This window comes from Oxyura jamaicensis, chromosome 4, assembly GCF_011077185.1.
Source record: "Oxyura jamaicensis isolate SHBP4307 breed ruddy duck chromosome 4, BPBGC_Ojam_1.0, whole genome shotgun sequence".
In the NCBI taxonomy this organism is placed as follows: Eukaryota; Metazoa; Chordata; class Aves; order Anseriformes; family Anatidae; genus Oxyura; species Oxyura jamaicensis.
In genome coordinates, this window is record NC_048896.1 from 82,708,315 (window position 1) to 82,734,735 (window position 26,421).

At 40.1% G+C, this 26,421-nt stretch overlaps 1 protein-coding gene across 5 annotated transcripts in view; it reads left to right on the forward strand.

Moving 5' to 3' along the window:
* Positions 1-209: 209 nt before the first annotated feature.
* SLC2A9 (solute carrier family 2 member 9) overlaps positions 210-26,421 on the forward strand; it is a 126,808-nt gene continuing 100,596 nt past the window's right edge. Inside the window, exons 1-4 of one of the 5 annotated variants that reach the window (XM_035324804.1) lie at positions 210-338; positions 14,807-14,896; positions 19,452-19,527; positions 24,709-24,807. In XM_035324804.1, coding sequence (XP_035180695.1) covers positions 19,468-19,527; positions 24,709-24,807 — 159 coding nt within the window. In that variant the 5' untranslated portion in view covers positions 210-338; positions 14,807-14,896; positions 19,452-19,467. Of the gene's footprint in view, positions 339-14,806; positions 14,897-19,444; positions 19,528-21,189; positions 21,439-24,708; positions 24,808-26,421 lie in introns of those variants that run through there. The other 4 variants (XM_035324803.1, XM_035324805.1, XM_035324806.1 and 1 more) reach the window with 4 other exon arrangements.

The following is a 26,421-nucleotide window of genomic DNA, read 5'->3' on the forward strand; positions in this document are numbered from 1 at the left end:
CGATGTACTTATCATCCCCATGGGGGAGTGAGTGTGTTGGGCAAAGGAAGACTTGGTGAACTGAGAGGTATGATTTATGTATTTGGCTGCTATACTCATAAGGCCTTAGCAACTTCTAGACAGCGGAGATGGCAGGCGTGCCTCCCCCACCTCCATCAGCAATGCAGTGATTGAAATCCGACTTGCAAACATAGGGGTTGGCTCTCTTTCCTAATACTGTTTGTATCCTGTATGCTGACTGGGAGGAGAAGAAGCTCTTCACTTTCTCATTGCTTCTGTTGCATGCCATCACAGCAGAGGATGCCCAGCGCTCAGTCATCTGTTTAGATTCACCAAAGGTTTGTTTTTAAGGGAAATCTTCTGATTCTGAGAGAAGGCTATGCATGTAATAGCACAATTTTATCTTCTGAAGGCATTGCTCTGTAACCACTGAGCTCCTCAGAGGTAGTCTAATGCTTTTTTAATTGATGCAAGCATAGATTAATCATATGCTAACTTGGCAAGTAGCTTTATTGCAAAAAGTAGAGTAAAATACTAATTATATTTAATAAATAAAAAATCATAGGTATTTTCAGGTCCTTGGCACAAATTCTGAGTTATAAACTTGGGGTTTGGCATAAACATTCTAACCATTACACAAGGAAATAATTTTTACAATAGTAAGATCTAAAGAAAAAAAGGGTTGATATGGTGGTTCTTAGAGTATGTAGTAATACATGTAGAAACTTGCAATAGATAGTTGCGACTCTTGAATTTTGTAAGAAAAATTATCAAATATTTGTGCTAGTTAATGGGAATCTCTACACTGAATCTTATGGCGTATAGTTTATATTTACATACATTTTAAAAACTTAAATATGTTTTCCTTAACTGGAAGGCAGGACAGCAGGGTTGAGAAATCTTTGCAGCATATATCCTTCTAAAAACAATAAAGATATTACTTTCTCAGTCAAGGGGCTTAATTCTGAATTATATATGCTACATGTGCTGAGGCAATTCATGGAGGAAAGATTTTCTCATGAAGATTTAAGCTGTTCTCCTAAAAAACACAGAAGGTATTGTTGGAACACCTAAAAACACGTAAAAACCACTGAAGGTTTAAGTTGAGGCTCTGATTTTTGTTTCTCTTCTCTTCTTATTCATTATCTTTTGAGTTCTAAGACAGAAGAAAGGGCTGCTTTCTGCAATTTGCTTTGTCTTTGCTTAGGCACCTAGTGTGAAAACCAAGCAATGATCAAACTGTCTGAAGTATGTCAAGAAGATCAGAAAAAAAAATTATAACCTTTTTGTCAATTAATCTGGAGTAAATTTTCACTTCATTACTCTTCTTTGAGATGAACAATACCCCAAGGCCTATAAAATGCCTTTCTCAAATGCCCTTTGGGCACTTCAGACCAATTTTTAGGAGGCAGTAACTGGTGATAAAAGAAGTGCAGGCAGTGGGCTTGCTTACTGACTGACTTCAAACTTTTTGTATATTTGTTTCTGTATGTTTGTTCAAAAATACTCATCTGCTGTCTCCAGAGTCTTGGAGTGATGCACATCTCAGTAACCAAAATGTTTGACTTGGAATATCTAGAAAAGTCCAGTTGCACTAAGTCATAAAGTACAAAACTCATTAAGGCTGCAAAGCTAGAAGCTAGGCTGGCAGAGACCCTTAATTTGGCAGTGAGTAATTCACTCATGTTTTTAGACTGGTCACAGTTAATGTATTTAATAGTAATACAAGAAGATGAGTAAAAATGTGTATAAAATCCAATTTTTTACATTAGTATCAGACATGTGAGATGGTTGGCCTGCCTCGCTCTGCACCACTGGTAGGGGCCAGGAGGTAGGGACCAGGAGAGCCAGCTGTTGCGAGCTATTGCATGCAGCCCTGCTTGCTCATCAAGCAACAAGACCTGATACTTCCCAGGGGTCTTGTCCAGACAGTATTAGCCCACTCTTTGTAAGCACCTGCTCCATTCTTGCCAACCTCATATTCCCTATTTATCCTCTCAATTTTGTCCCTATATAGAGGAATAATTTTGGCCCTCACCCTATGGATGAAATGTGTTCCATGTTGCTTGGCAGTAAAGGAGCAAGGGGAGAAGAGGAGGACTCAACTCAAACAAAACTAACCTATGAACAAAGGGGAAGGTGGACAAGTAATGGTTCAAGGGGGTTTATTTTTCTTCCTTCCTGCAATGAGGTAGACAAATCCTACTAAGGAACATGGGGTCTTTCTCATGGCTTTGCGTTAGCAGCCAGAAGATGATCCTCATTCCTAGTCCTGGTGTTAAAGTGGATGTGGCAATGAAGCTTTTGACTCATCCTAGACTTTTACGGAGAATAAACTTTATGAACAAACATCACAGACAATGGGAAGAAAGCAAAGTAATAAAGATTTGTTTAACTAGGGAGTTGTCAAATTACCTAGCTATAATTGCAGAAGGATTTTCTGTTGCGTCATGGAGTGTGAGGAAAAAACATTTATTACTTTATTACTGCTTCTTAGTTTACAACTTGACAAGTTTTTTTCCTTTTTTTTTGGGGGGGGGGGGGGGGTCATAAAAAATTGTGCATTATGATTTTATTTTTAAAAGGAAGAATAAAATAGGTAATATAAGAAGATATCTGTATTTTCAGATGAAAAAGAACTTGAGGTTCCATAATAGGAAGCTGTTCCACTACAAATATCTTTGGAGAGCAAGCTGTTTTTCAAAAGGATTAAGAAATAATTTACTGGAGCTCTTGAGCAAGTGAAGCAGATAGAATAAGATCATAATACAACTAGAGCGTGTATCACCAGAATGCTTTGAAATGGTATCAACTATTGCACTCAGACAAAGGGTTTGGAGTCTTCCTGTACTTTTACAGAAACTGAGTGGTTAAATTTCATGTAAAAACACCTAAGTGTAACCTTGAGGAGGAGCAACTACAGTTAAAAATGTTTTGTCTGCTGATCTGTCAGTGTTTCAAGGTAATTCTTGCAAACATGAGAGAGCATGCAGAGAAGAGGCCAGCTTAAAAGGAAGTCACAGCCAGATTCCTCCCTCCTTGGGTTTTGGAAAAAAATTAAGCAGCATGTGATTAAAAGCTGTGAGGCCTTGTCTCAGTCTCTGTAGTTATTTGAAGCTGTCACATCATCCCTTTTCCTACCCAGATCTGCAAAATCCCTCACTCTAATCTCCAAGCATTTTCTTGGCAACCTGGACAGGAAAAACAACTTGTATCAGTAGTTAAGATAATGTCAGCTTAGATGTGAGGGTGAATTAGGATAAGTTGGGATGTTTAGTGTCTAAATGCAGTTGGAGTCATCCAAAATTTTACATACACATTGCAACAGAAATTTAGATCTGAGGAATAATATATATGATCTGCTGTCTCTAAAATGCATGATCAGCCAGAGACTTGTGTAACACAGACAAGTCTTGAAATGGGCTGCGGCTTGTGTGGGACTATGTGCACAAGTGAGTCAGAGCAAAGATATTCATGTAAATTTGCAGCAATCTAACCTTGGGTCTGAGAGATTATCTTGTCCTTGGTATCTCCTACCTGACAAAGGATGCTAGGCTTTAATCAGTCAATGTAGGTCAGGACAGAGGTCACATAATGAGTTTTGAATGCCATAGGGTTTGGTGTGGTAAACAGTCTTTAGCATTAGTATTTCCTGTTCTGCATTTTGGGGTGAAGTGTGAGGACAAAGTAATGTCCCTAGAAAGAGATGAACAATAGTACATGGCATTCTTTACTACGTTTAGGTTTAAATTACTTATGCACAGAGAAATGAGTTGAAGAGGGCTAGGGTTTCAAGGAAAACTGAGTTGGGGCAGTTGCAGACAGCAGGATGATGTAGTGTAGTACTTTGCATGTAAAGAGGAACAAGCATTAATCAAAATGATTAATTGACAAACCAAGTCAGAGGATGGGGGAGCCAATGGGGTAAAACTGAGCCTCTGATAACATCATGCCCCAGTCCTGCAGAGATGTGAGGAAAGATGAGGGAGGGTCAGCAGCCTATGGAGCTCCAGGAATGAGTTCTGTGGCTTGAGATCAAGTGCTGTGGGTAGTGGAACAGGGAAGGTTAGTAGCAGAAGAACAGTGGCAGGAGACTGAATGGAGAAAATCAACATTCCAAATTTCTGTTTTGAGAGAAGTGAGAAGTCTTTTGGATATGCAGGATTTAACGCTGATGTTACCTTGCTGTTCTGAGGATTGTTGAGAGTGTATCCAACTAGAGTGGACACCAGCAATGAACTATTTCAGGGAGTTACACATATCCATTTCAGGGAGTTACACATATTCCATTTGCATGGAATACTCTACATAAGTGTCTTTAGCACATGATATATGTACCAACCTAATGCATCAACATTTATGATGGCAGGTATTGTAGTAAAAGAGGTTATAACAGTAAGGTATGGAAGGTTTGCTTTGAGACAGTAAAACAAACAAACAAAAAAAAGCACAGCACAGGTGTAACAGTGGCCACATTAAAGGTTTGTCCATGTTATTCTGCCACATTAGATAGCTGTTTCTTATAGGCTGACTAGAAGCTGCATACATCTTTCACAACAGCAATTATTGCACAACTTAGTTTTTGTTGTTACTGTTCAGGCTTCCCTGGGTTATGCTTTTGCAGTCTAATGAAACAACCAGGAAATTTTCCAGCTGTTATTAACTGTCTGAGAATTGATCCAGGTTAGGGTAGAATGGGGGAATAGTAAATAGAGTCCATATTAGCTGAAACTCACAATGTTTCACTAGTTTAGACAAATTTGCCGTGTTTCACTTCTCTGTGGTGGCTATCGTCTCTACATCTGTTAAGATCTTGAGTACAAAGGTGTAAAACCTCAAATGCAGTGGCATTAACATGTTTGCTTGTAGATTACCATCTTGTTATGGTGAACCTGATAAAACAGTATTTGGTTCTGTTTAAATGTCATACAATTTTTTGGTAACCAGTAATTAAACTATGGGGAGGATATTTGCTCTTGGTGTTTCTTTGAAACACTGTTATGCCTTACACTGTTTGGTCTGAAGTCTAAGTGCCACGCAGATGACTCTTTCAGCAACAGAATTAATATAATACATTGTCTTCATCTCACCAGTTGACACGTGACATGTTATGGAAGATCAAAGAGCAGTTTTACACTAAACCATCTATTGGGGCAACCTCTTAATGCTGTATATCAAACTTGATGATTTCATGTTCAGAAATGGTGATGAGGTGGGAGAGGAGGAGAAAATGTGCATTAGACCAGAGAAGTGTTTTACTATTGCTAGAAGATCTTATATGATGTCTATTTCTGCTGCTTACAGTTATGTGCCTGGCTGAGCCATTCTTTTTAGACCAGACTTATTCTCATAAACTGAGAATCTGCTCTATTTTATAATATATGTATACATATAACTCTATGAAAATAAGTGAAAGGAAAAAAAGGAAAAAGGTTGAGTTTGCCAGTAAGTCTATGATCCTTGTGCCCCTCCATTCTCTGTAGTGGGACTTTAGCGTAAAGGGATGGAAGCAGTCTGTGGAGCTCAACAGCATACCCTACACACCTGATGTGCCCAAACCTTTGTTGACCAACATCAGTGAACAAAAAAAAATGCTCAGAAAGCCTATGGTGCATGCATTTCTTGCAAAAAGGATTTGGGCTGGGGAGGAAAATGAAGCAGGGGTGACAGACACATAATATTTAACACTCTGATGCGTGGTATTCCTCTACCACAAAAAGAAAAGTAAAAGAATCTATAGAGACTTTTGCATGTTTACAATAGTACTTGTTCCTGGTCTTTAGATATAAATAGCCAAGACCTGCCGAACCCCACCTATAGCCAGTAAGATCTGCTGTATCTCAGCCGAAGTAGAAACAGTATGAGCAATTATCAAATAAAATGGGAGTGAGAAGGTGAGAACTTTAATTAAACCCCTTCTGAAAAGGAAATAAGGATTTTGATTCTGGTAACTTTGTGAGGATGGAGAAAAGGTGATGAGAAATAAATGCCTTAAATATTGCACTTAAGGCAAACTAACAACTTGGAACAGTCTGATAGTAGTCCAGTTCTTCTCATAATTAGATTGACTTCCTCTGCTCTTTGCATCCCACTCTCAGCTTCTTGCTTTAACAGAGGGTATTTAACTTGTAGGGCTGTATTACCAATAAGCTCCTTCTGCAGGCTGCAGTGCACCATTGTGTTGATTTTTGCGTCTTACTGGCTTCCCTAGCAAGCAGTGAGGGCTGTGGTGCTCTGCTTCTCTCTGACATGAGGGGTTTGGCTCCAGACCAATTTTACCACTGTGCTGAGTTCTCTCGTGCAACAGTTCCTGGCAGCACTGCTGCAACTCAGGAAAACTGGAGAATATTTACCAAAACAGACACTTCCTGTGTCTGAAGCGATTCTTTAAAATAAACACCCCAAACCTCTATTGGAAGGGGAGAAACATAAGGGTGAGGTTGTTTGTTACACTTCTAGACGAGGGGAGATTCTTTGGGCATATGGGGGAGATTCTGGTGCAACCACAGTACTATTTTTGTTTGGATTGTGGTAAACCAAGACATTCCCTAGCTTGTGACGCAGAGAAGTCTTGAAACACGTGAACTGGTTTCCTTTCAGATGAAGTTAAACCAAAAGATATACTCCAGGAGGTCATCAAACTGCTGATAATAATTCAGCCCATAGGATCAACTGCCATTAATCCAAAATAAATATTTATTCTTTCCCTATTATCCTCTATCCCCCAGCCACAACCAAGCTCTGCATTGTACAGATGCCATGTCTTCAGTGTCAACTGGTTTGTTCACTGGCCACACTCCTGTTATGCCATATAAGGTAGTTTGGCTTCATAGGCTACATATAAATGTCATAAAATGTCATAAAATTGGTTTTCACTTTTCTAACTTGACAAGACATCCTATTTATGCACAAATGTGCTTGTAATCCAACTCTGTTTACCAGCCCTTTCTCTTGAGTTCTTTTGCTTGGAGAACCTTTGCAAGGGACAGTCAGCTAACCAAACAGTATCTGTGTAATGAAACTAACCATTGTTTTGTTTGATTCAGCCTTGTAGCTTTGGGTTACACAGGATCAATACATGAGGTTGTTAATTTTAGCTTCTTTTCTAATGACATCTATGGAAGCTCCCTAACTCTTGTGTTGTGAGACATATCAGCCATCTCCTTCCTAAGCTAAAGAGTTCTTAGTATACGTAGTCTCACATAGTAGTATTCATCATTTCTGCACTTTTCTGCATCTTGTCTAGCTCCTTAGTACTTCTGTAAGAGGAAATATCCATAGCAGAATGTACTGCTGGCTACTGTCTGGATCTGTAGCAACACAAGGACTCTTCCGAGTACCATTATGCAAAAGCTCTTCTTGCATCTGCCCTGCTTTTCAAAAATAACTCAATGATTGAGCAATACAAATCCCAGATATTGGTGGTATTGAGCATTGCTTTAACATTTGATGGAACTAATTTTATGCATAAGTAGCTAAATTCAGATACTGACCAATATCCAATTTAGCATGGAGTTTTAGCACTTGTATAACTTGTATGTGTGAATGTTCTTGCATTCTGTTATTGCTCTGGAACATCAAATTACCCTTCACAGATCTGGTCACGCAAAGTACTCAGAACCTTGATTTTCATTACACTCATAAACAGGTGTGGAGATCTATACCTCAAATCATGCTATACAATTAAGTTATTTCAATGCTTACTTGGGAAATAAGCCCCTGTCTGCATACATTCTTCTGCATTGGCTATTGTCTATTATCTGTAAATTCCTGCTTCTGTTTGCAGGTTTGTTTTATCAATTAACAATGTAAGTCTTATCATGAAAGTAATGCCCCTTGAACCAACAGCAAAGCAAAATGCAGTATGGAAGTGTTCTGGGATTTTCAAAATACATTGCATTAGTCATGCATTCGGTTATAATTCAGTCATGATCACATTGTGTTGGCAATAAAGTTTGAGTCTTGTGAAATGACCTAGGTTCTTCCAACAATCTAGTGACAATGTTACTGTTAAGGACTTGCTTTATTTCAGTGTTCTTCCTTTCATGTTAGATTACATCATAAAATTATTTTAGCTTGTTCAAATTGCAAATCTGCAGCAGAAAGAGTGGGCAGAGATCAACTCTAACTGAACTTAAAAGTCAGTAATTAACGTCAACAGACCAAAAGGTTGCAACAGAAAATAGTTGAGTATGGGTAAAGTGAACAGGCAAAAGAAACCTTATATAGTAGCTGTCAGCATCAAGCCAAAAGGAAGATATGGGGCTATTACAGGGCTGTCTGCAAATTTATAACTTGATGTTTTTATGTTACCTGAAAGTTTTACATTCATGTATCTGGAGGTTTGTGTGGTTAACGGGCAGGCAATCTTTTTTTCTGGAAAAGATCTCTTGCTAAGAGCTATTCACCAAATGCATGATTACTTCCTGTGGGTTTTTGACATCTTTTTTGAAGGCTTGGGGTACTTTTTTCAACATCAGTAATTAGTGCTTGCAACAGCGCAGTGTGAAACTCTGCAACGGGGCTTGGGTAGGCCTTTTTTTTTTTCTCCCCATAAAAACAAATCTGTGATCTGTCCATTACAGTACAATCAGAACCATAGAAAGCACAAGAAATAATATTTATGGGACTATTTCATAGTATAATGTTGAGGACTAAAACTGATGAGCAGTTTTTCATGAAAAGTCATCCTCCAAATTCAGTCCCATGCTAGATACATGCTCATCACCTTGTAGAAATGAGTTTTAAGTATAGTAAACAATGTGCTAAGACCTATTCACAGTTATACTTCCTCTATGAAAGAAAAGTTTGGATTCAAAATAATGGTCTTCAGTTAATGAATAAAACTCTGTCTTATTTACTTGAAAACAAGTAGATTCATTTACAGTGAAATTACTTTCATTTCAAATGTCTTCCTGGAATATGCTGTCCTGTTTAAATAATTATTTGTATAAATTAAGTTGTTGAGAAGTATTACTTACCAGTTTGATTAAAGACTGACATTTCAGTTTAATGTTGAAGAAATGTTTTACAACTTGCTTGCAACTGGAGCAAAGAATCTTTTTATGGAGCATTCCTTCTGCTGATACTAGAGTTAACCAGTCACTAGAATTCTGCTACTGACAAATAAATATACTAAACTTCCACAGTGTCATCCACTTCCTTTTCTAGTTTTTTAGAGATCTAAGTTAAAGGGATCACAATTTAAGTGACTCTGGTTTCCAGAGCAGAAAAACATGCACTGGAAACACTGTTATGCTCAAGATACTGCTTATGGGCAAAGAGAAGGCACACCTTAGATATAACAGGAATTTATTGTTAGTGAAAGATTTATGGTTAATTGTGGGCTTACTGTAAGTATAACTGGAGTTTTAAGAGTCTCATCATTATCAGTCTGTATCAATTACAGAAACAGAGAGAGACTAACAATACAGTGAAAATTACTATACACACCCTCCCCAGCTCCTGCCCCTTCCTCTGGCATTATGTCCACCTTTTCCCTTCTCCTCTGAGTCTGAAGGCTGGTTGTTCCCCCCTAGAGGGTGGTGGTGGTGGTGACAAGTCATCTGCACATCCAGTATGTTATTCTTACTGGATTGGTCTGCAGCTGCTCATGACATCTGAATTTACTATATATGCTGCCTTTAATGTATGTTAGGTACTATATCTCTGGTCTCATTTTTATCCCTAAAATCAATTTTGTGTTGTTGCAGATTATGTTTCCAGTTAGCAGATGCTAACTGAGACAGGGAGACATTATAGCAGCCTCCCAGTACCTAAAGAGGGTTTACAAGAAAGCTGGAGAGGAACTCTATCAGGGAGTGTAGTGATAGGACAAGGGGCAATGGTTTTAAACAAAGAGTGTAGATTTAGATTAGATATTAGGAAGAAATTCTTTAATATGAGGGCAATGAAGCACTGGAACAGGTTGCTCAGAGAAGCTGTGGAAGTCCCATTCCTGGAGGTGCTCAAGGCCAGGTTGGAAGGGGCTTTGAGCAACCTGATTTAGTGGGAGGTGTCCCTGACTACGGCAGGGGGGTTGGAACCAGGCGATCTATAAGGTCCCTTCAAGCCCAAACCTTCTATGTTCCTATGCTGCTGTCAGTTGGCTCTGCTGGAAACAAGGAAGGAACTATGGAGGTGGATATTGGTCAGGGTGGCAGAGAGGGGCAGAAGGGCAGTCAGGAGGCCCCACATATCAGGGTGCAGCAACCACAAGTTGCAACTAGAAGGGGAGCCAGGAGCACAGAGAGCAGAAGTCATCTAGTGGCAGTGGCCAGGTTCAGCCAACAACCCTGAGCCACAGATGCCCCTGATTGATGAGGCATGCCTGAGGTTAAGATGGGAACTGAAGTCAGCAAAAGGCCCCTGACCCCAGCACCCAGGGTCAGGCACAGCCCAGTGGCCTATAGATGAGTCCATGGTGAGGAGGCAGGCATGAATTTCACCTGCAAAGTCAGGCCTGTTGGTGAGGGTAAAGGTCTTGGTCAGCTTATGCTGGACAGAGGAAAACAGCTGAGAGTATCACCATGCCATCCAGAATGAAGGTGGAGGGAGAGTCCCCACCTTGGCTGCACCACAGATCAGCTCAAAGCAGCTCTCCTCATGGCTAGGTGCCTGCACCTATCAACCATATTGGCCCTGAGCCCAGGGCCCTGACATCAAGAACGTCTGGAAATGGTAATAACTAACAGACTTTGACCCCCCTAGCTTTTGAAATGCAAAGCAGGCATTTCTCCCCGCAGTCTTTCTAGTATTTCATAACCTATGGAAATGTAAGGGAGTTTCACATTCTTACATTCATGTAATTGAAACCTATTAAGTGTGACAAAATATTTTTTTGTAATATTTTTAAAGCTACAGCAAAAGACATTTAAATGTATCTGGAAATCAGTCAAAGGTGTGTGTATGTGTGTGTGGGGGGGTCCACCTCACTAGTTCTACCTCACTAGTTCTTCCACTCTCTCATTGCTCACAGTGGGACAAAAGCACCTATGTTGATAACATACTGAAGTCTACCATATTTACATATGAAGCTTTACTTGCACAGAATAAGGTAATGACAATTTGAAGCCAATTCCTATAACACATTATCTTTCCCAGCTTTTAGAAGGGAATATTTTGGTAATTTCACATGAGAATAAACGTTGAGCTGCTGCTTGCCAGGCTTCATGAATCTGCAGAGACACTAATTTGTTACACAAATATCCCTGCATTATTTTTAGTCTTAAGATGAGGAAAAACTAGATATCAGACCTAAAACTACAGCTAAACAAGCTAAAAGGGTCTGGCAACTTGAAGCAAAGCTGGGATTTGTGATTTTAAAATAACTGTGTGGGTTGTACAAGATGAAGTCTGGCAAAACTTACTTTCCTAGCCTGATTTCCAGGACTGACTTTCACACAAAGGCAACATGATTAGATATTTCTCCTCAGAGCTTTCTCTGCCTCCTTTTTAGGCACATTCAACAGTGCAAGGAATGCTTGGACTCTGGGCTTCAGCAACTGCCTGTGGCTCCCAGAGGGCTGAAGTTCAAGCACTACAACTCAAGTTTTGAGAAAGCTGGGAACTAGCTGAGGATGCAATGCATGCAAAGATATTTTGCTTTATTTACCCCTCCACAAAAGTCAAGAGTGATATCTAAGGCTGAGAGGAGTCATTATGCCAACAATGACGATCCCTTTCGTACATTAGAACTTGGAGCTTTATCTGGAAGGACCATGTGTTTTAGCATGACATGGTATCATTTTGAATGATCTTTCAAAAGAGATCAGTGGTTCTCCTCTGAAGGATTTGAAAAGAGTAGGAAACACTTCCTAAATGTAACCAGAAGTGCTACATTCCTTGTTGGAAAAACTGTTTCTTTAGAAATCATCTACCTGTCTTTGGTGCCTATAATGAGACCGTAATCAAAGATATATAGAGACTTCATCTGTCAGGGCATACCTGCCCTTTGGAAGCAGGTGCTACTACTACACAGGGACAGGAGGGAGGCTCACACCTGTAGTAGCATGGTGAGCAGAAGTTGCCTTGATTACAGCATCAATAAAGACAATATAAACTGCTCAAGCATTTCAGTCTTGAGAATTCTGAAGTTATTTTCTGAACATCAGAAAATAAATTCTTCAGTCCTGAGCTCCAAATTTCCAGCCTAGAAAGGCATTATTTTGGGGCATAATCCTGTTTTCTAACAAAAGTTACTTTGAGGGTATTTCCTTTCCACCTGGAAAAAATGTACACCCAGGAGTAGCTCTGATCTTAACTCAGGGCATGACCTTACTATATAAAAGCTACTACTTGTCAATATTTAATTCAACATTTACTAAATGGCAGATGGATGCCAGGCTGACCTCACTGGAAATAACCTGGCAAAGATTAAGCTAGCTTTAATTTACATGGAAGGTAATACTGGAAGTAACCCTAACGTAACGATAACATTAAACTCATGGTTCATGAGATTTTTCCTAAATGATGACATACAAAACTTTCATGTGTAAATGAGAGAAAATGGTTGAAACAACACTAATGACCAACACAGTGAAAGGTGATTATTAACCACTTTTTCCTACAAAGAACTGGAAAATATTCTGCTGTAGCTGATCCAAGGCAGTATTATCTAATAATTAGTAAAATCCTTTTTAAAAATATTTAATATTCCTATTCTGTTTTTCCCCTTGATCTGTTAGATCTTTTATAATGAATGCAGGAACATACTGTGTATTTTATAAATGACTGAAAAAGCAAGCTCTTGCTTGTACTGAAGCCTATATACTGGGGACTTTGACACTTCTAAGCTGAAAAAGCTATTAAATAAAAAAGATCAGTGTACTGGCTATTTTTTCAGACTTGTGGTTTTAGCAGCGCAGGAAGATGTTATGTTTCTATGAAAGACACATAGCCATGAAAGATATGAAATCACAGTTTTGGGGTTTTGACTCAGTGAGAAGTGAGTTATTCTCTTTCACTAGTGAAGTATGTATATGCCTAATTGTCCTATGGAGCTGGGTTTAAAACTAAACTATATTCTACTGCTTTGCCAGAGTAGGAAGTTTTTGCAGAGCTGAAATCTGAGCATAAGTTTGGTTTACCAGTTTGAGACTGAATTTGTGCATGGGCTTGCTTGCATAGAAACCAACCACATCTTTAAGTGTGAACAAGCATTCACACATAGCTACAAACACTATATGGTTATCAAATTTATTTATGGTTATTACAAGTCTGGTTATCACATTTATTCTGGCATTTCTAACTTCATAACAATGAAAAAATTTGTCTTGAACATGAAATTAACATTTCACTGACTTTTCTCTGAATATTCACTTGGTGAACTTTCAACTTAGGCTTGCTTGTAAATGTTGTCTCTCTTTCTTTGATTCTTTCTTGTGTGGTATCTAACAAAATAATTCTTGATTTGTTTGTCCTATTTCTTGGTCATGACTATGTAAATTGTCCTTGAGATGATTTCTTTATATTCTTGCTCAAGCTGATACAAACTTGATAAACTTGAATCTAAAACTAGGGAAAGCTTGGATCAAAGAAGTAGTTTTGTTTAGTCTGAAAGGATTAGTTCTAGCACAGAGTGGGCTGCTCTTAATTATGAGATATTGGGTGCCAAGTTTAAGGATACTTTTAGATAAACATGCTAGAGAATGTTATACAGAACTTCTTTCCTGTCCCTCAAAAGAGGTTTTCATAATAGTCTCCTTATAACTGAAGAAGGATGCCCATGTTAAGCTGAAGCAAATTTGATGGTAATATCTTTTGAGGACTCAATCCCTTTGTTACCTTCATTGACATTTACACAACAGTGTCAAAAATGATCTGTAGGAGCTACCAGGTCATAACCTGAAAGACAGACTAAGCACCACATGTTCAATAATGCCAACTTGAACAAAGTTACTTCAAATCTCATCTAGAATTTGGAATTTCAGCCAACTAACATCTGTACATCTGCCTCTCTACCTAATGCATCTTGGATAGCTTAGTACTTGCAAGAATATAGATAATCCAATTAAATTAGCTATCAATGTCCTTGAATAAATGCTGATGAACCTAACTTGACATGCAATGGATTTTCAGAGTAAGCAATATGCATAATAGCAGGGAAAAGGCAACATGGAGCACACCTTCTCATACCTAAGATTGTTCTTATCTCCACTTAGCTTTGTGATATGCGGAACTGCAAGCACAAGTAGAAGTGTTACAGCCTTGTCCCAACCAACGTTTTGTTTAGTATTTAAACCAACACTGATATGAAGTTCCTCTCTGGCACAAAGCCATAACAAGAGACAGGTTAAATCTTTTTATGAGCTACCGTGCTTTTTGTTACTGTACAGTATGTCTTAATGTTTCAAAGCCTTGTGAAACAAGGGGTGACTCCTGACCAGTACTATGCACTCTTACACACACAAGTACTGGCCCAACACATCACTATTAAAGGTCACTTACGCACATGGAATTCTGTGGGTGTTCCTGAACCAGGTCATTTGTAAACAAGAGTACATGAATGCAGGTCCTAGCCTTAGGCGATTGCATTTCAAATGTCTATTGGTTCAAATGTGGGAAGCAAAGCTTTTTCACACCGTGCGGCAGTGGAAACAAAGATCTCTTGTATAGTATTGCAGCCATACAAGGCAGTTCATTTCTATTGGGTAGAAAAATTTATTGCATGAATTCCAGCCAAAGTGTCTTACTATTTTTTTTTGTTGTGGTTATTACTGTTAATTATTTATTAGTTCTGAAAAGGTATAAAAAAGTTAAATCTGGCACTAAGCTTAGTTTGGTAATTTAACTGTTCCTATTTCAGAGAAGAGAGCTGCTCTAGCAATCCAAAAATTGCTTCTGAACTGACTGAACTTCAGAAAGCACTGAGAGTGAAGCATACTTTGGAGAAGTGGTAAGTAATGCCTAGTTTGGAGCAAATTCTCAAATTTAGAAACATTCTGAAGGGTTTGACTCAGGGAGGGAGGGATAGTTTAAACTTGATACAAACCAATTTTTTGAAACTTGTCAACAAATACTTTCCTGTGTTTGTCAAATACTCAGCTTTAAATTAAATTTTTCATTTCTCGGTAGAGGAGATCAGATTGTAAATTCTGTGAAATACTGAAATCCAGATAGAGAAATACAGCACCTTGTAAACACTCTAGCACTGACACTACAGATATTGTAAATAAATATATATATTATAAATTTTGTAACACTGTATCAATTAATTACTTAAGACAACAGGTGCTTCCGGAAGCTGAGGTGTCTACAATATCTGTTGGAGGTGAGCTCTAACTAAATAGTTCAGTACCACAGGAATGCTCTGTGATGTATTGAAGTCATACCACACCTGACTCCAGCAATGGCACATTAATATTGGAACTATTGACATTCCTTAGCACCTCTTTTAATCAGAAAGTTGTCACTTATGAAAATCTAATACGTAAATTGTTCCTGATTTGGGTAACACAAAAACTAAACTTTACATTTGATCTTCACATTGGATTTTGTAAGTAATCAATCTTTTCAATAATCAGTTGTAGGTTTATTTTGTATGAGTATGTATGCACAATTTATAGTATCAGAGGAACACACTTCATTGACGTACATGCTATAGAGTAGTGATGGAAGCACCCAACTGGAAGAACGGGGAATTCCTCAGCTTAAGTCCATTACCTTGCAAGGATGATTCCTTTTTCTGAAAGGTGCAGGTGTTCAGCTGTAGAGAACTTTGGCTGTAAGTTGCATGGAAAAAGTTAGCAGCAGTAACTCTAAAGCACACAAGCTAGGGGAAGGAGTGAGATTCAAACTTTGCTCCTCGATCTTTTACTAGAATTTTAGGGTTGAATTAAAATAGTCTTCTGAATCACCCACTGATTTCCAATAAAATAGATAGGGAACCAAAGTACTCAAGTTGGACAGTTGAGAAACTATGAAGAAAATTAACTCTATCCCAGCTGAAACCAGGGCAACAATTTTGCTTTCCCAAATAAGAGATGAGGAAAGGAGGAAAAAGGACACTCATTAAAAATAGATGTTTGCAAAGTGAGATCTAATAATTAGACATCAGTCTACCATGATACAATGGGATTTACTGAATCTATTTGGGTTATTTAGTGTTGTCACTCTGAGTGCTTCTTTTTCCCATTAAAAAAAAAAAAAAAAAAAAAAAAAAAAAAAAAAAAACTATTCTGTGCTGCACCTGAAAGAGACTTACTCTGAGTGCAAATCCCTTTTGGTCACTGAGAGGCTGTGATGGTTATATAATTACAGTAAATTTTTTCATCTCTAAGCTGCTCTTCTGATTTCCACATTGTCTCTGTACATGTTACTGCAGTGTTGACACAGACATAATATTTTAATAGAGGTAATATATTTTGTGCTTGGGAGATAAATGTGCAGGTGGTGTATGCCCATCAAGAGGAATCTGTATCACTAGAACCTTGTAAATTGCAGATGTTTGAACTGCTTGAAGCTTTGAAGCTTTCTTGTGTTGTGCCTGCTGCTCTTGGATGGGGTGCTTGGTGTCTTGCTGTTAGTCCAGAGCCATCTGAACATGATAGCACACAGGCCCCAACTGGCCACCAGCCCAAACGTACTCAAAAACTCTCAAAACTGAACAGCAGTTGCTCTATTCATGGTCCTTTACTCTTCTTAGTTGGGGGGCAGGAGGGGATGTCTTACTATTTATGGCTTAAAATCAGCTTTTCTGAGGTTGTCATCTCCTTAGCAATTTTGTCATGTAACATATCAAACACAGCCCCTTCAATCAGAGTTTATCTGAACTGATCCTTTTGCATATTTGCTCTTTGTGAACAGGACAGCTTTCTGATAGCTTTTGTTTTTCCTGACTTTAGTTAGTCAACAAATGCCGAATGTTCAATTCAAAATCAAAATGAAACCTAGATTAGAGGGAGTTTATTCACACCTCTCAGAGTTCAGTTTGCTGTGCCAGCCATAATTGCTCCCTCTTTGTGAGCTGTTGAGCCATCCTTGCCAAGGCTAACAAATTATAGGAGTTGGTTGGATTAAATATCCTGCTAATGAACTCAACCTATACTTTGCTAAATAAACTGCTGAATAACTAGGTAAGCAAACTGTAGTTCTGTAATGCTGAAACAGAAGGTGTTTCAAGGCCTGACATAAATGAACTTTTCCTGATTTTTCAGTCACCTCCTGACTAACTGTGGGGCAGGCAGATCTAATCTTCCATGACAGAGAATAAAAAATGAGTGAATATTTCTGAATCCACATGTTAAGTAACTTCTCTGGCACAAGCAATATGAACTGCAGGGAGACAGAATTCCCTTTTTCCCCCATCTGTTAAAACATTTCAGTGAATGGCCATTGACAGCAGCAGGGCAAACCCCAGACTTTCATTTTCTCAAGCAAAGTGTTGCCTAATTTCTTGCTTAATTTTCAATAGATTTTGTAAGACACTGAAGTCAGATCTTGTTTCTACTTGCTCTGATCCTGTGTTTCTTGCCTGCACCCAAGTCAATGAGATTGCAGAAGCAATATTGCCAAATCCATGAAGGATTTCCATGATTTATACTCTCTCTCCAGTCTAGATTTCTTATTTTCTGTCACATTGAATGTCTGTCACAGATATGGTAACATTCCTTTTTCTACAGTCAATTGGATCTGTTTAAAAAGTAGTGAAACTAGAGTTACCCAAAATACAGGAGGGACTGTTTGATCTGAACACTTCCACAGATGGTGTACCATTGGCACTGCTGGCTTTCCAGACAAGCCAGAATATTATTAAAGTGTTTCAGAGATTGCCCAAACAACAAGAAGATTCAGCCATATTAAAAAAAAAATAAAAAAAAAAAATGTGGTGATGAAAAGGAGACATAAGTTATCTGTCCTTGCTAGTGGCATAGCTGTGAGGTCGAGTTATTTCTCTTTAGATGCTTACCTGATAGTTTGTGACTGAGTCTGTGCTGTTTCTGTTTCAGTGCTATGCCCCATATACTCTTCATCCTGTAAACTCTTAAATTCCAGTTTGATGATGCTCTGTTGGTGCTGTCAGAAGTGCATCACTTATATTTAATTAATTTAATAATCTGCCTTAAATACGAAAAAATGCATAGTGTATGGGTGCTGTAGTGAGGAATTCTGACAGATTATTTTTGGCATGCTTGTTAAATGTGGCATGGGACAGGTGAAATGTCTGATGGTGAGACTAAGTGTATCTCTTATAAAGTGAAAAGCATTTGCCTTGAAAGCTCTTTTTTGAAGAGTAATTTAGCAGGGATTGATGAAGACTTTTTGCAGCTAAAGGAAAAAAGTTGTGTACAGGTTTTCAATGATGACTGCTCTAGGAGGTGGAAAGGGAAGACGGTAATTTTCGTGGGTTTAATGATTCTAAGATCCCATCACTTTTCTAGGTCCTCTTCCTTTAGGGCTCAGCCTGATTTCTTGGAACCATCTGAAATAATGGCTTCAGTACTGTCAATGGTATTTCTTCTATCAGACATGATCTCTTCTTAGAAAATACATTGTATGTGTGAGGGCTTGAGTACAATTTCCGCTGCAACCTGCTGTTTCACTAAATTGACTGTTAGTCCCTATGTATCATAGCTCACTGTAGACAGGAATCTAAAAGACACCTTGCATTCAAGACTAGATCTATCATTACAATTTATATTGTCATTTTACCTTAAGCAAAGCAAGCAGATATCTTGAAACGTGCTGTCCTCAAGATGTTGACACAGAAGAACCCAGTAATCCATATTCCAGATGAACTGAACAGCTTGAAAAATTGCCCAAGATCATACAATGAAGCACAGTATAAATAACAGTTAATCCACCCTCCCTGAAACCCCAGAAGCCAGTTTAGTTTCTTAAGAAGTGATAATTAAAATGTCTTTTAACACTATTAAAGTACGCATCTTGACAATCAGGCAGGAATTTTCTTGACAGAGCAGTAAATAAGTGGACCCTTCGTTTGCAAATGTGTTCATGCAATGGCCCAGCTAATGTAAGGGGGTGACATGATCATTAAAATCACACCAATTAATCCAAATGTCCTGGCTGCAACCCAGGCACAGTAATGTAGTTCGAGCTGACTATCTAAATTCTAAATTGCAGTTGTAGTGGGTCTGTTGTTCACATGCTAACAGAGAGAGGACATTCACTGAAGAGCCTGATACCATAGCTTTTTTCCTTTTATGCTTTAGTTGTGTAAGGAACTGCTGCAAAGTTTATGTAGGCCTCTGAGTAGATGGCTTATGCATAGTTAACATGTATTTTTAGTTGCTTTTTACTGCATTCAATTTGGTGCAGCTGTGCCTTCCTGAACAAAGGTTAGATTTTTGAATCGAGTAGCTAGACTTACAGGCTTTTTAAAGTCCTTCATGGGTCAGATTTATGATTATATTAAAAATAAACAAATAAATAAATAATGGTGTCAGATGAATGATGCCACAACTTTCCCTCTTTCCCTCCTCAGCTATTAACTAACAAGGTGACAGAATGGAGAACAAGCAACAAAGCAACGGTGAGATGAAAGAAAAAGTGCTGAAGAAAAAAATGGTAAGCAAATTTCTCAAATCTTCTGCCAGTGTATGTGTTTGTCATTTGGGGACTGCAGACAGAAAATAACTATGTGGAACCTATGTGAATACTTGCAGGCACAGGCTCAGTTTCATATGCACAGGAACGTTGCTCTTTCCCTTCTCCCTTTGGTACCAGAACTGCTAATAGTCTCACTGTGCATCTGCACTGCAGGCCTCCATTTTTTTCCTGTGCTTCTCCATATATGAATGTCTAGTTTTGAACTAGCCAATAAACTGTTTAGGCAAACCATACCGGGATTAAGTGACTTTTGGATAGGTTGAAGCCTTCCTTTTGTGGGAGGTACTTGGTCATTGAGGGCAATGTTAACACTCCAGAAGAGCTTGGGTGCCTTCACACGGAAAGTCTGGGAGGATGTATTCTGTGGAAAAGAGCTTTGGTTTTGTCTCTGACACAAGAACCCTTGCATCTGTGTGTTCTTCCCCCTTCTCCCTCTCTGCTCTGACTTGTAAGAGGTGAGCAAATTGGCACTTGTCTCCATGGGAATGTGGAGATTTGAAGAAAAGCTGCCAGGATTAAAATGTAAGGGGTGTAGAGAGTAGCACCTTTAGTTTCTGTAACTCTTATTAATGGTGATTGTAAAATGTCAAAAAAACATAAGCATATTAAAGTGAGAAACTATGTCTGTATTAAGCACATGCAGCCATATTATTTGTATTTGAACATCAACTGCCGTGAACTGCTTGCAGTGTATTATTTTAAATGAAATTAAATAAAACACAGGTGTCTGATTCATCTCAAATGCACTCCACATATTTTAGAGGCTTGGTTCTCCTAACCTGACTCTTTAACTGCTTGTGACCATTCAAAGAGATTATAAATTATGTCTGGATCATCTGTCTATGCTGTTTCTCAATCTGAACAGTAATTTTACATGTTAACGAGTAGCATCTGGCTTTCAAAGGCTGCTTAGCTTGATGTGCGCCAAGGACACTTTAAAGTTTCTGCATCATGAACTGCTTTCAAATCTGCAGTGCTTTATGGCATTACTTATGTGTCTTTGAGGACTCTAAGGTAGTGGTGAGGTATGTGGCATGTCAGAAGTGGAAGCAGCACAGATTTACACCAATATGAACTGCAGACATCTGGGAATAGTTCCCAGATGCACTTAGTACTCATCTGAGACACATCCATTGCCAACTGGAAGGTGCAGTTTAACTCTTAGCAGTTCAAAACCCTCAGGCTTTACAAAAGGTACCTTCAAAACTAATAGCTGGAAGCTTTTATCTTCCTCGGGCAACAGGTCTAATCACCACCTGCTGCACTGCAGCAGTGCCATATGTCAGATCTGAACCTCCTAAGACTGTGGGAAAGTCCCTGTGCCGTGTGGTTTTACATCTTAATTAGTTACAAGGCTTGCGGTAGCTTCACTTTCCAGCTTCGGTGACGGAGGCAAGCTCTTCTCCACCTTCCTCCAGCACCCTGTATGCATACAGCAGTGCAGCTCGGATGGCACCAGGCAGGAACCCCCGGTACTGCCATTCCCCGTCCCACTTTCACCTCTGGGTAAATCCCTGCCGAGCGAGCTGTCCAGCCTGCAAACCCCACGCCGGGCTTAATTTGCTTAAGTTACGGACGAGCCCACTTATAAACGGGCTCGGGCAGCTCCAGCCCCTCAGCCGCGCACTCCGGGCAGAGCAGCTCTGAACCCCGGCGGTCCCCGGAGCTCCAGGCTCGGCCTCCCCGGGTCCCCCCCCAAAGGGTCCCTCCTCCGGCTCTGCGCGGCTGCGGCCGCGCCCCCGCTGCGCGCTGCCCGGCGGAGATGCGCGGCCGCTGCGCGCCTGCGGCATGGACCCAGCGGCGGCGCCCGAGGAGGACACGCTGGTGGCCCCGGCAGCGGGGAAGGGTCCCCGCCGGGCAGGGAATGGCGTAAGTAGCACGGAGGGTGCGCGCGTGTCCCGCAGCTTTGCAGGTGGAGCGGAGGAGAAAGCGGAGCCGGTGCGCGGCCGCTGGGAATCCGGTGTCACTCCGCGTTGCTTCCCCCAGAAGGGAGGAAGGGCTCAGGTTGCAGAGCCCGAGCCTTTTTCCCGGCTCGGAAAGTTGCGGCTGGTGCAGCGGAGAGGCCGGCGGGGTTGGGCTGAGCTAAAAATATAATGCGGCTGCCCCGGCCGGGACGCGGAGGACGGGAGGAGGGCAGCGGCTGGGGCCGCCGGGGGCACCCCACGGGCAGGGGGCACCCCACAGGCAGGGGGGACCCCGCGGGTGGGCGAGCGGCAGGCGCTGGGGTCTGCTTTCCCACCAGCAAGGCGAGTTCACGGGCTAAGCCGCCCCAGAATCAGCAAGTCCTAAGGGCAAGGAGAAAGGCGAGGAGGGAAGCCCGGGGGTTCCCCTTCCTCCGCTGCGGCTCAGGAAGGTATCGCAAGCCGAGGAGCTCGGTGCGGTGCTAGCACGCACCTGCCGGCAGCCACCCGGAGGGGCACGGCCGCTCTCAGCTTCCAGGATCGCTCCGGCGCTCGGTGCTTCCCAAACAATGCTTGTCGGGAAGCTACACGAAAAGTTCCTAAATTCAGCAGACAGTCGGAGCAGTACCTGTTGAAGAATCCTAAAACTTCCTTCTGGACGTGTGTAGTTTCTAGCTTTCAACTGTGTTTAATCTATAGCCAACTAACCAAAATACAGTAGCCCAGATTGTGCTTTGAAAACTGAAATGCAAACCACCATGCATTTTTAAAAAAAGACAACATAATGTGCACAGTACACAAATGTTACACTGCATGCTGGACAAAGGAGGCCGGTCGGTAAAAGCATTTTGGAACCTCTCAGAGCACCGTGCCCTGAGTAAGGGCAACAAAAGGTGGACTTTCACAAGCAAGCAGCTCACAAGAGGCTGGAGGTCTTTGCTGGGATCAGACAGCTTTCCTGATTACACATTTATTGCTCTGGTGACAACAGCAACAGATGAGTGTACTCATGGTGCTAAAGGACCACCTCTGAGGAGGTGTGGTTGCAGTCTTGTTTCACAGTCATTGTAAAACAGGTTGCTGAGTTTGTTGCATTTTTTTTTTTTTTAATGTTGCCATAGGGTTAATATTTTTCTGAGCAACCTTTTATTTTTTTTCCTCCCCTTCTTGCTTCATTACGCTTTCATCTCTTATCTGACATTGCTGAAACTTGAGCAAATATTTAAAATAGCGTGTGAGGAGACAGGTCATGGAGAAGTTGAAGTGCACGTTCCAAGAACAGTAACACTGGGGTAAACCTGAGGTTTTGTGTGCTTTCTGCAGCATACTACATACTTGAAAAATTCTTGGTACTGAAGTAGGCTCTAAACCCTGCTATTCACAACACTTGAAAATAAAGTAGATGTTGGGTTTTCTAATTTGGCAGCACCTTTGTGATTTGTACTGTATTATTTTCCACTTAACCCTAATTTCATATAATTTGCCTGCACTGAATGTTTCAAACATCCACTGCCCTTTTTAATAAAGTCTATATGGCTATAAGATCTAAATCATCTTGTCTGCAGGGCTTTTCCCAGGGTTTTAATGCTGTTGAAGCAGATGCCCTTAGCAATATCGCATCAAGATTACCACACAGCACACGTGAACATGCACTTACCATTTGAGACCCTTTTGGGAGCAATCAGGTAGATCTCCAGGAATATTCTCTTCAGTGCCATTAGTCCAGGTAGTAGTGATTCCTATAAGCACAGGAATGGTTGTTCATAGCTGAGAAGTAACGGGCACCTAATATGAGGTGTTATGAACCCCTAAATAAAGATTTATGTCAACATTTCAACTTTTTTCATATCAAAGTAATTGTGCAAAGCTCTGTGTCTGTGTGGCAGGTTAATAATAAGAAATTGTATTTGGCTTATTTAACAAACTCAGTGGGATATATTCTTTACACAAGGCTTTCTTCTCCCCCTGCACATACTCTCCTGACCTGACTGAAAATAGGGCAGCCAATGAACTGTGTAATCTCTTAAAAAGTTACCACATCATGTGGAAGAAGTTAAAAATGCTAGGCTGTCCCACAGGGCACGTTTTAAGCCCTTGGGAAGTGCAACTGCGGAGCATGGCAGACCCCACTCATGGCAAGCTGGGTGCTGCAGTCTCTGCTCCTGACGTGTGGATATCTCATCACTTCTCCATGAACCAAAGTGAGTTTTCAGTGACACAGTGGCAATGCAAGCTCCGGCATGTGTCATCTGCCAAGCTGCATTCTTTCCCTACTGTGCTTGTCCTGGGGCTAGTGTAGCTCGTTTCTGTGCATCATCACCACTGTTATGCCATGTGCTACCTACACAAAGGTAGCTCATGCTTCAGATCTTCATTTTCCAAAGCAAACATGAGTCTTTGTGTTGTTGACAATTCATGAAGCTGTTGTGTCCACTTGAAGGTATGTAGCGGAAGCTGAGTTCATTAGGCCTGCTTAATCAGGTGTTTCTCCTTTTGAAAAGATTCAGGCTTCAGCAAGCAATCGGACCGGACATAAAGCAATAGTCAATGATACCTGAAATTATGGATTCTTAGTGGAGTTCCTAAAAAATAAAAAAATAAAAAAAAAATATAAAAAAATGTTGGGATGGCAGGGTAGAAGGAGGAAATTCATAAAGGGAGAGTTTCTGGAGGAAGACAGCAGATGGCATCTCTGCCAGCATTTTTGTGTGGCAGCAAATTACTGCTGGAAACTTACATTTGGGTTACATTTGGGATACAAAATCTAGTTGGTAGGCATCATTTCAATTTTTTGGTCAAAGCTTCGCCAATCATTATGCTCACAGGAGCAGGTGGACACTGTTCCTAAGATCGGTCTACCCAAAGCTCTGTTGCATCAAAGGTATTCTACTGCATGCTTCATTGTTTTAATTGTATGTTGCCAAAGAGTTTCCTTTGCTGAGAGTGTGCTTCTGTAACTTTTAGCTTTTTTGGTGTTGGGAGCTGATGGGATGCTTGAAGCAAAATTCATGGTGCTGGAAGAAGTTTAAATGTTCACTTATGCCCTGGTAAATGTTAATTGAGATGCTGTCACTTCAAATTTACTGCTTCTAGGATTGCAGAAATGGAAAGTGTTTCAGGCCATTATTCTGTAGCAAGATCTGCCTGCTGGAGCTATGCAAGATAGCGTGAGGAGCGTTTAAAACCTGAGCTATTTCATATATACTAACAATGGCTACATTTTTTTATTGTTTTTCAGAATTGGTCTGGAAGTCTTATTGTAGCCTCTTTGATTGGTGCTTTTGGATCATCTTTTCTTTACGGTTACAACCTCTCCGTCGTGAATGCTCCTGCAGTGGTAAGTGAATGACAAAACAGGAATTTCGTGTCAGTAGAGGGCAGCCTTGTCCATCTAGTGTGTGCTCTTCAACATCTTGCTTCTGTAATCCTGCCAGCGTGTTAGAAGAGGTAAAACTTCTTTGCTTGAAAAGTTTTCTGCTATCCAAGGTTTCCAAGGTTTTCCAAAGTTTTCCAAGGTTTCCAGGTAGGTTCAGTAGTTGTCAGGAAACTAAGTGCTCCTGCTGAGATGAGCGCAAAGTGTTTCTTTGAGCGCACAGTGTTTATTTCTCCCAAAGCCCAGTAAAATGCTAAATCTTCTTTCACACTTTTGTATTATAAGGTATTTTTAATAGCCTGTCTTTCTGACTAGTGAATATTTGGTAGCTATGGGTGCATATTCAACAAATTGTGTTCCCATTATTCAGTTCTGGAGCACAGCATTTCATTCCCACAATATAGATAATATAAATGTCTCTGGCTGCCTCTTAAATAATGTGCCTCTTCTGCATTTTGTGGTGATGCCTTGTTTGGTTCTGATTTTGGATCTGCTGTGTTGACCATCTGTTGGCTGCAACATGTGGAATATGTCTGATGAAAGAGCATTGTAAACTCAGTGTACAGTATCTCAGGGATTTCATTAAAATATCAGCTATCACAAATGGAAATCTGAATGTTTTGGTTTTATATCGGTGGTCTACAGAGCCTTTTAATTCAATCAAACACAGAAATAACCAATTCAGTGCATTTGTGAGCAACACACACACACAAAAACTACGTAGTAAATTTTTTCAGCTAGCTGTCAAAACTCCATTTCAAAACAGTTCCTTTATAAAGCTAAGCTCCTTCTTTTATGGAAATCTCGTACTGAAAAGTGGCTAGGTTACCACCTGAGCAGCTTGGTTGCATGAAAAATGGATATGATATTTATGTAAATAATGGAAGATTTCTTTTTTCTTTTTTTTTTTTTTTTTTTTTTTTAGTTTGCAGTTTGTATTTGCATGGTCTTTGGTCTTAGATAAACTGATGACTCAAAGGATTAGAAACAGACTCACCTTGTTTTAATTGTCCCCTTGGTAGCTTCTGGGAATTTTCTAGAAGTTCCTGGTACCTTTTGTACTGATAACACAGGTTTAGACAGATTGGATGTTTATTCTAGCATGGCATGTCTGTGCATCACTTCAGCTTGCAATCGTCAGAAAATAAACATGACTTAACAGAATCTGTGGGGAGCTGAAATGCTGTGAACAATGGTATTGATTGTACTGATGATAGATATCTCTCCTGCACTGAATCAGTACTGTCAAAGGAGCAGTGTGAATTATCTGACTTCAAAACTTTTAAGTGCCCTTTACAAAATGGACCATCTTGGTAATCAGAGCTCTTCTATCACTTCCTGCAGGAGTAAAAGAAAGAAAGGATGATCATAAGTGCTGTCTGGCAACACTCTGATGGTTAGATTAGAACCATGTAATAGATTGTAGTGGTGACCAGACAAGAGTGCAGGTGGGAAGGTTGAAGTTGCAACCATACCATGAAGAATGCTAAATTCCTGGTATCGTGTTTAGTAGCACTTTCAGGTTTCTCTATTTTTGCTTGAAAAGCTTGTAGCTTTTGGACAGAAAGTTGGCACCAT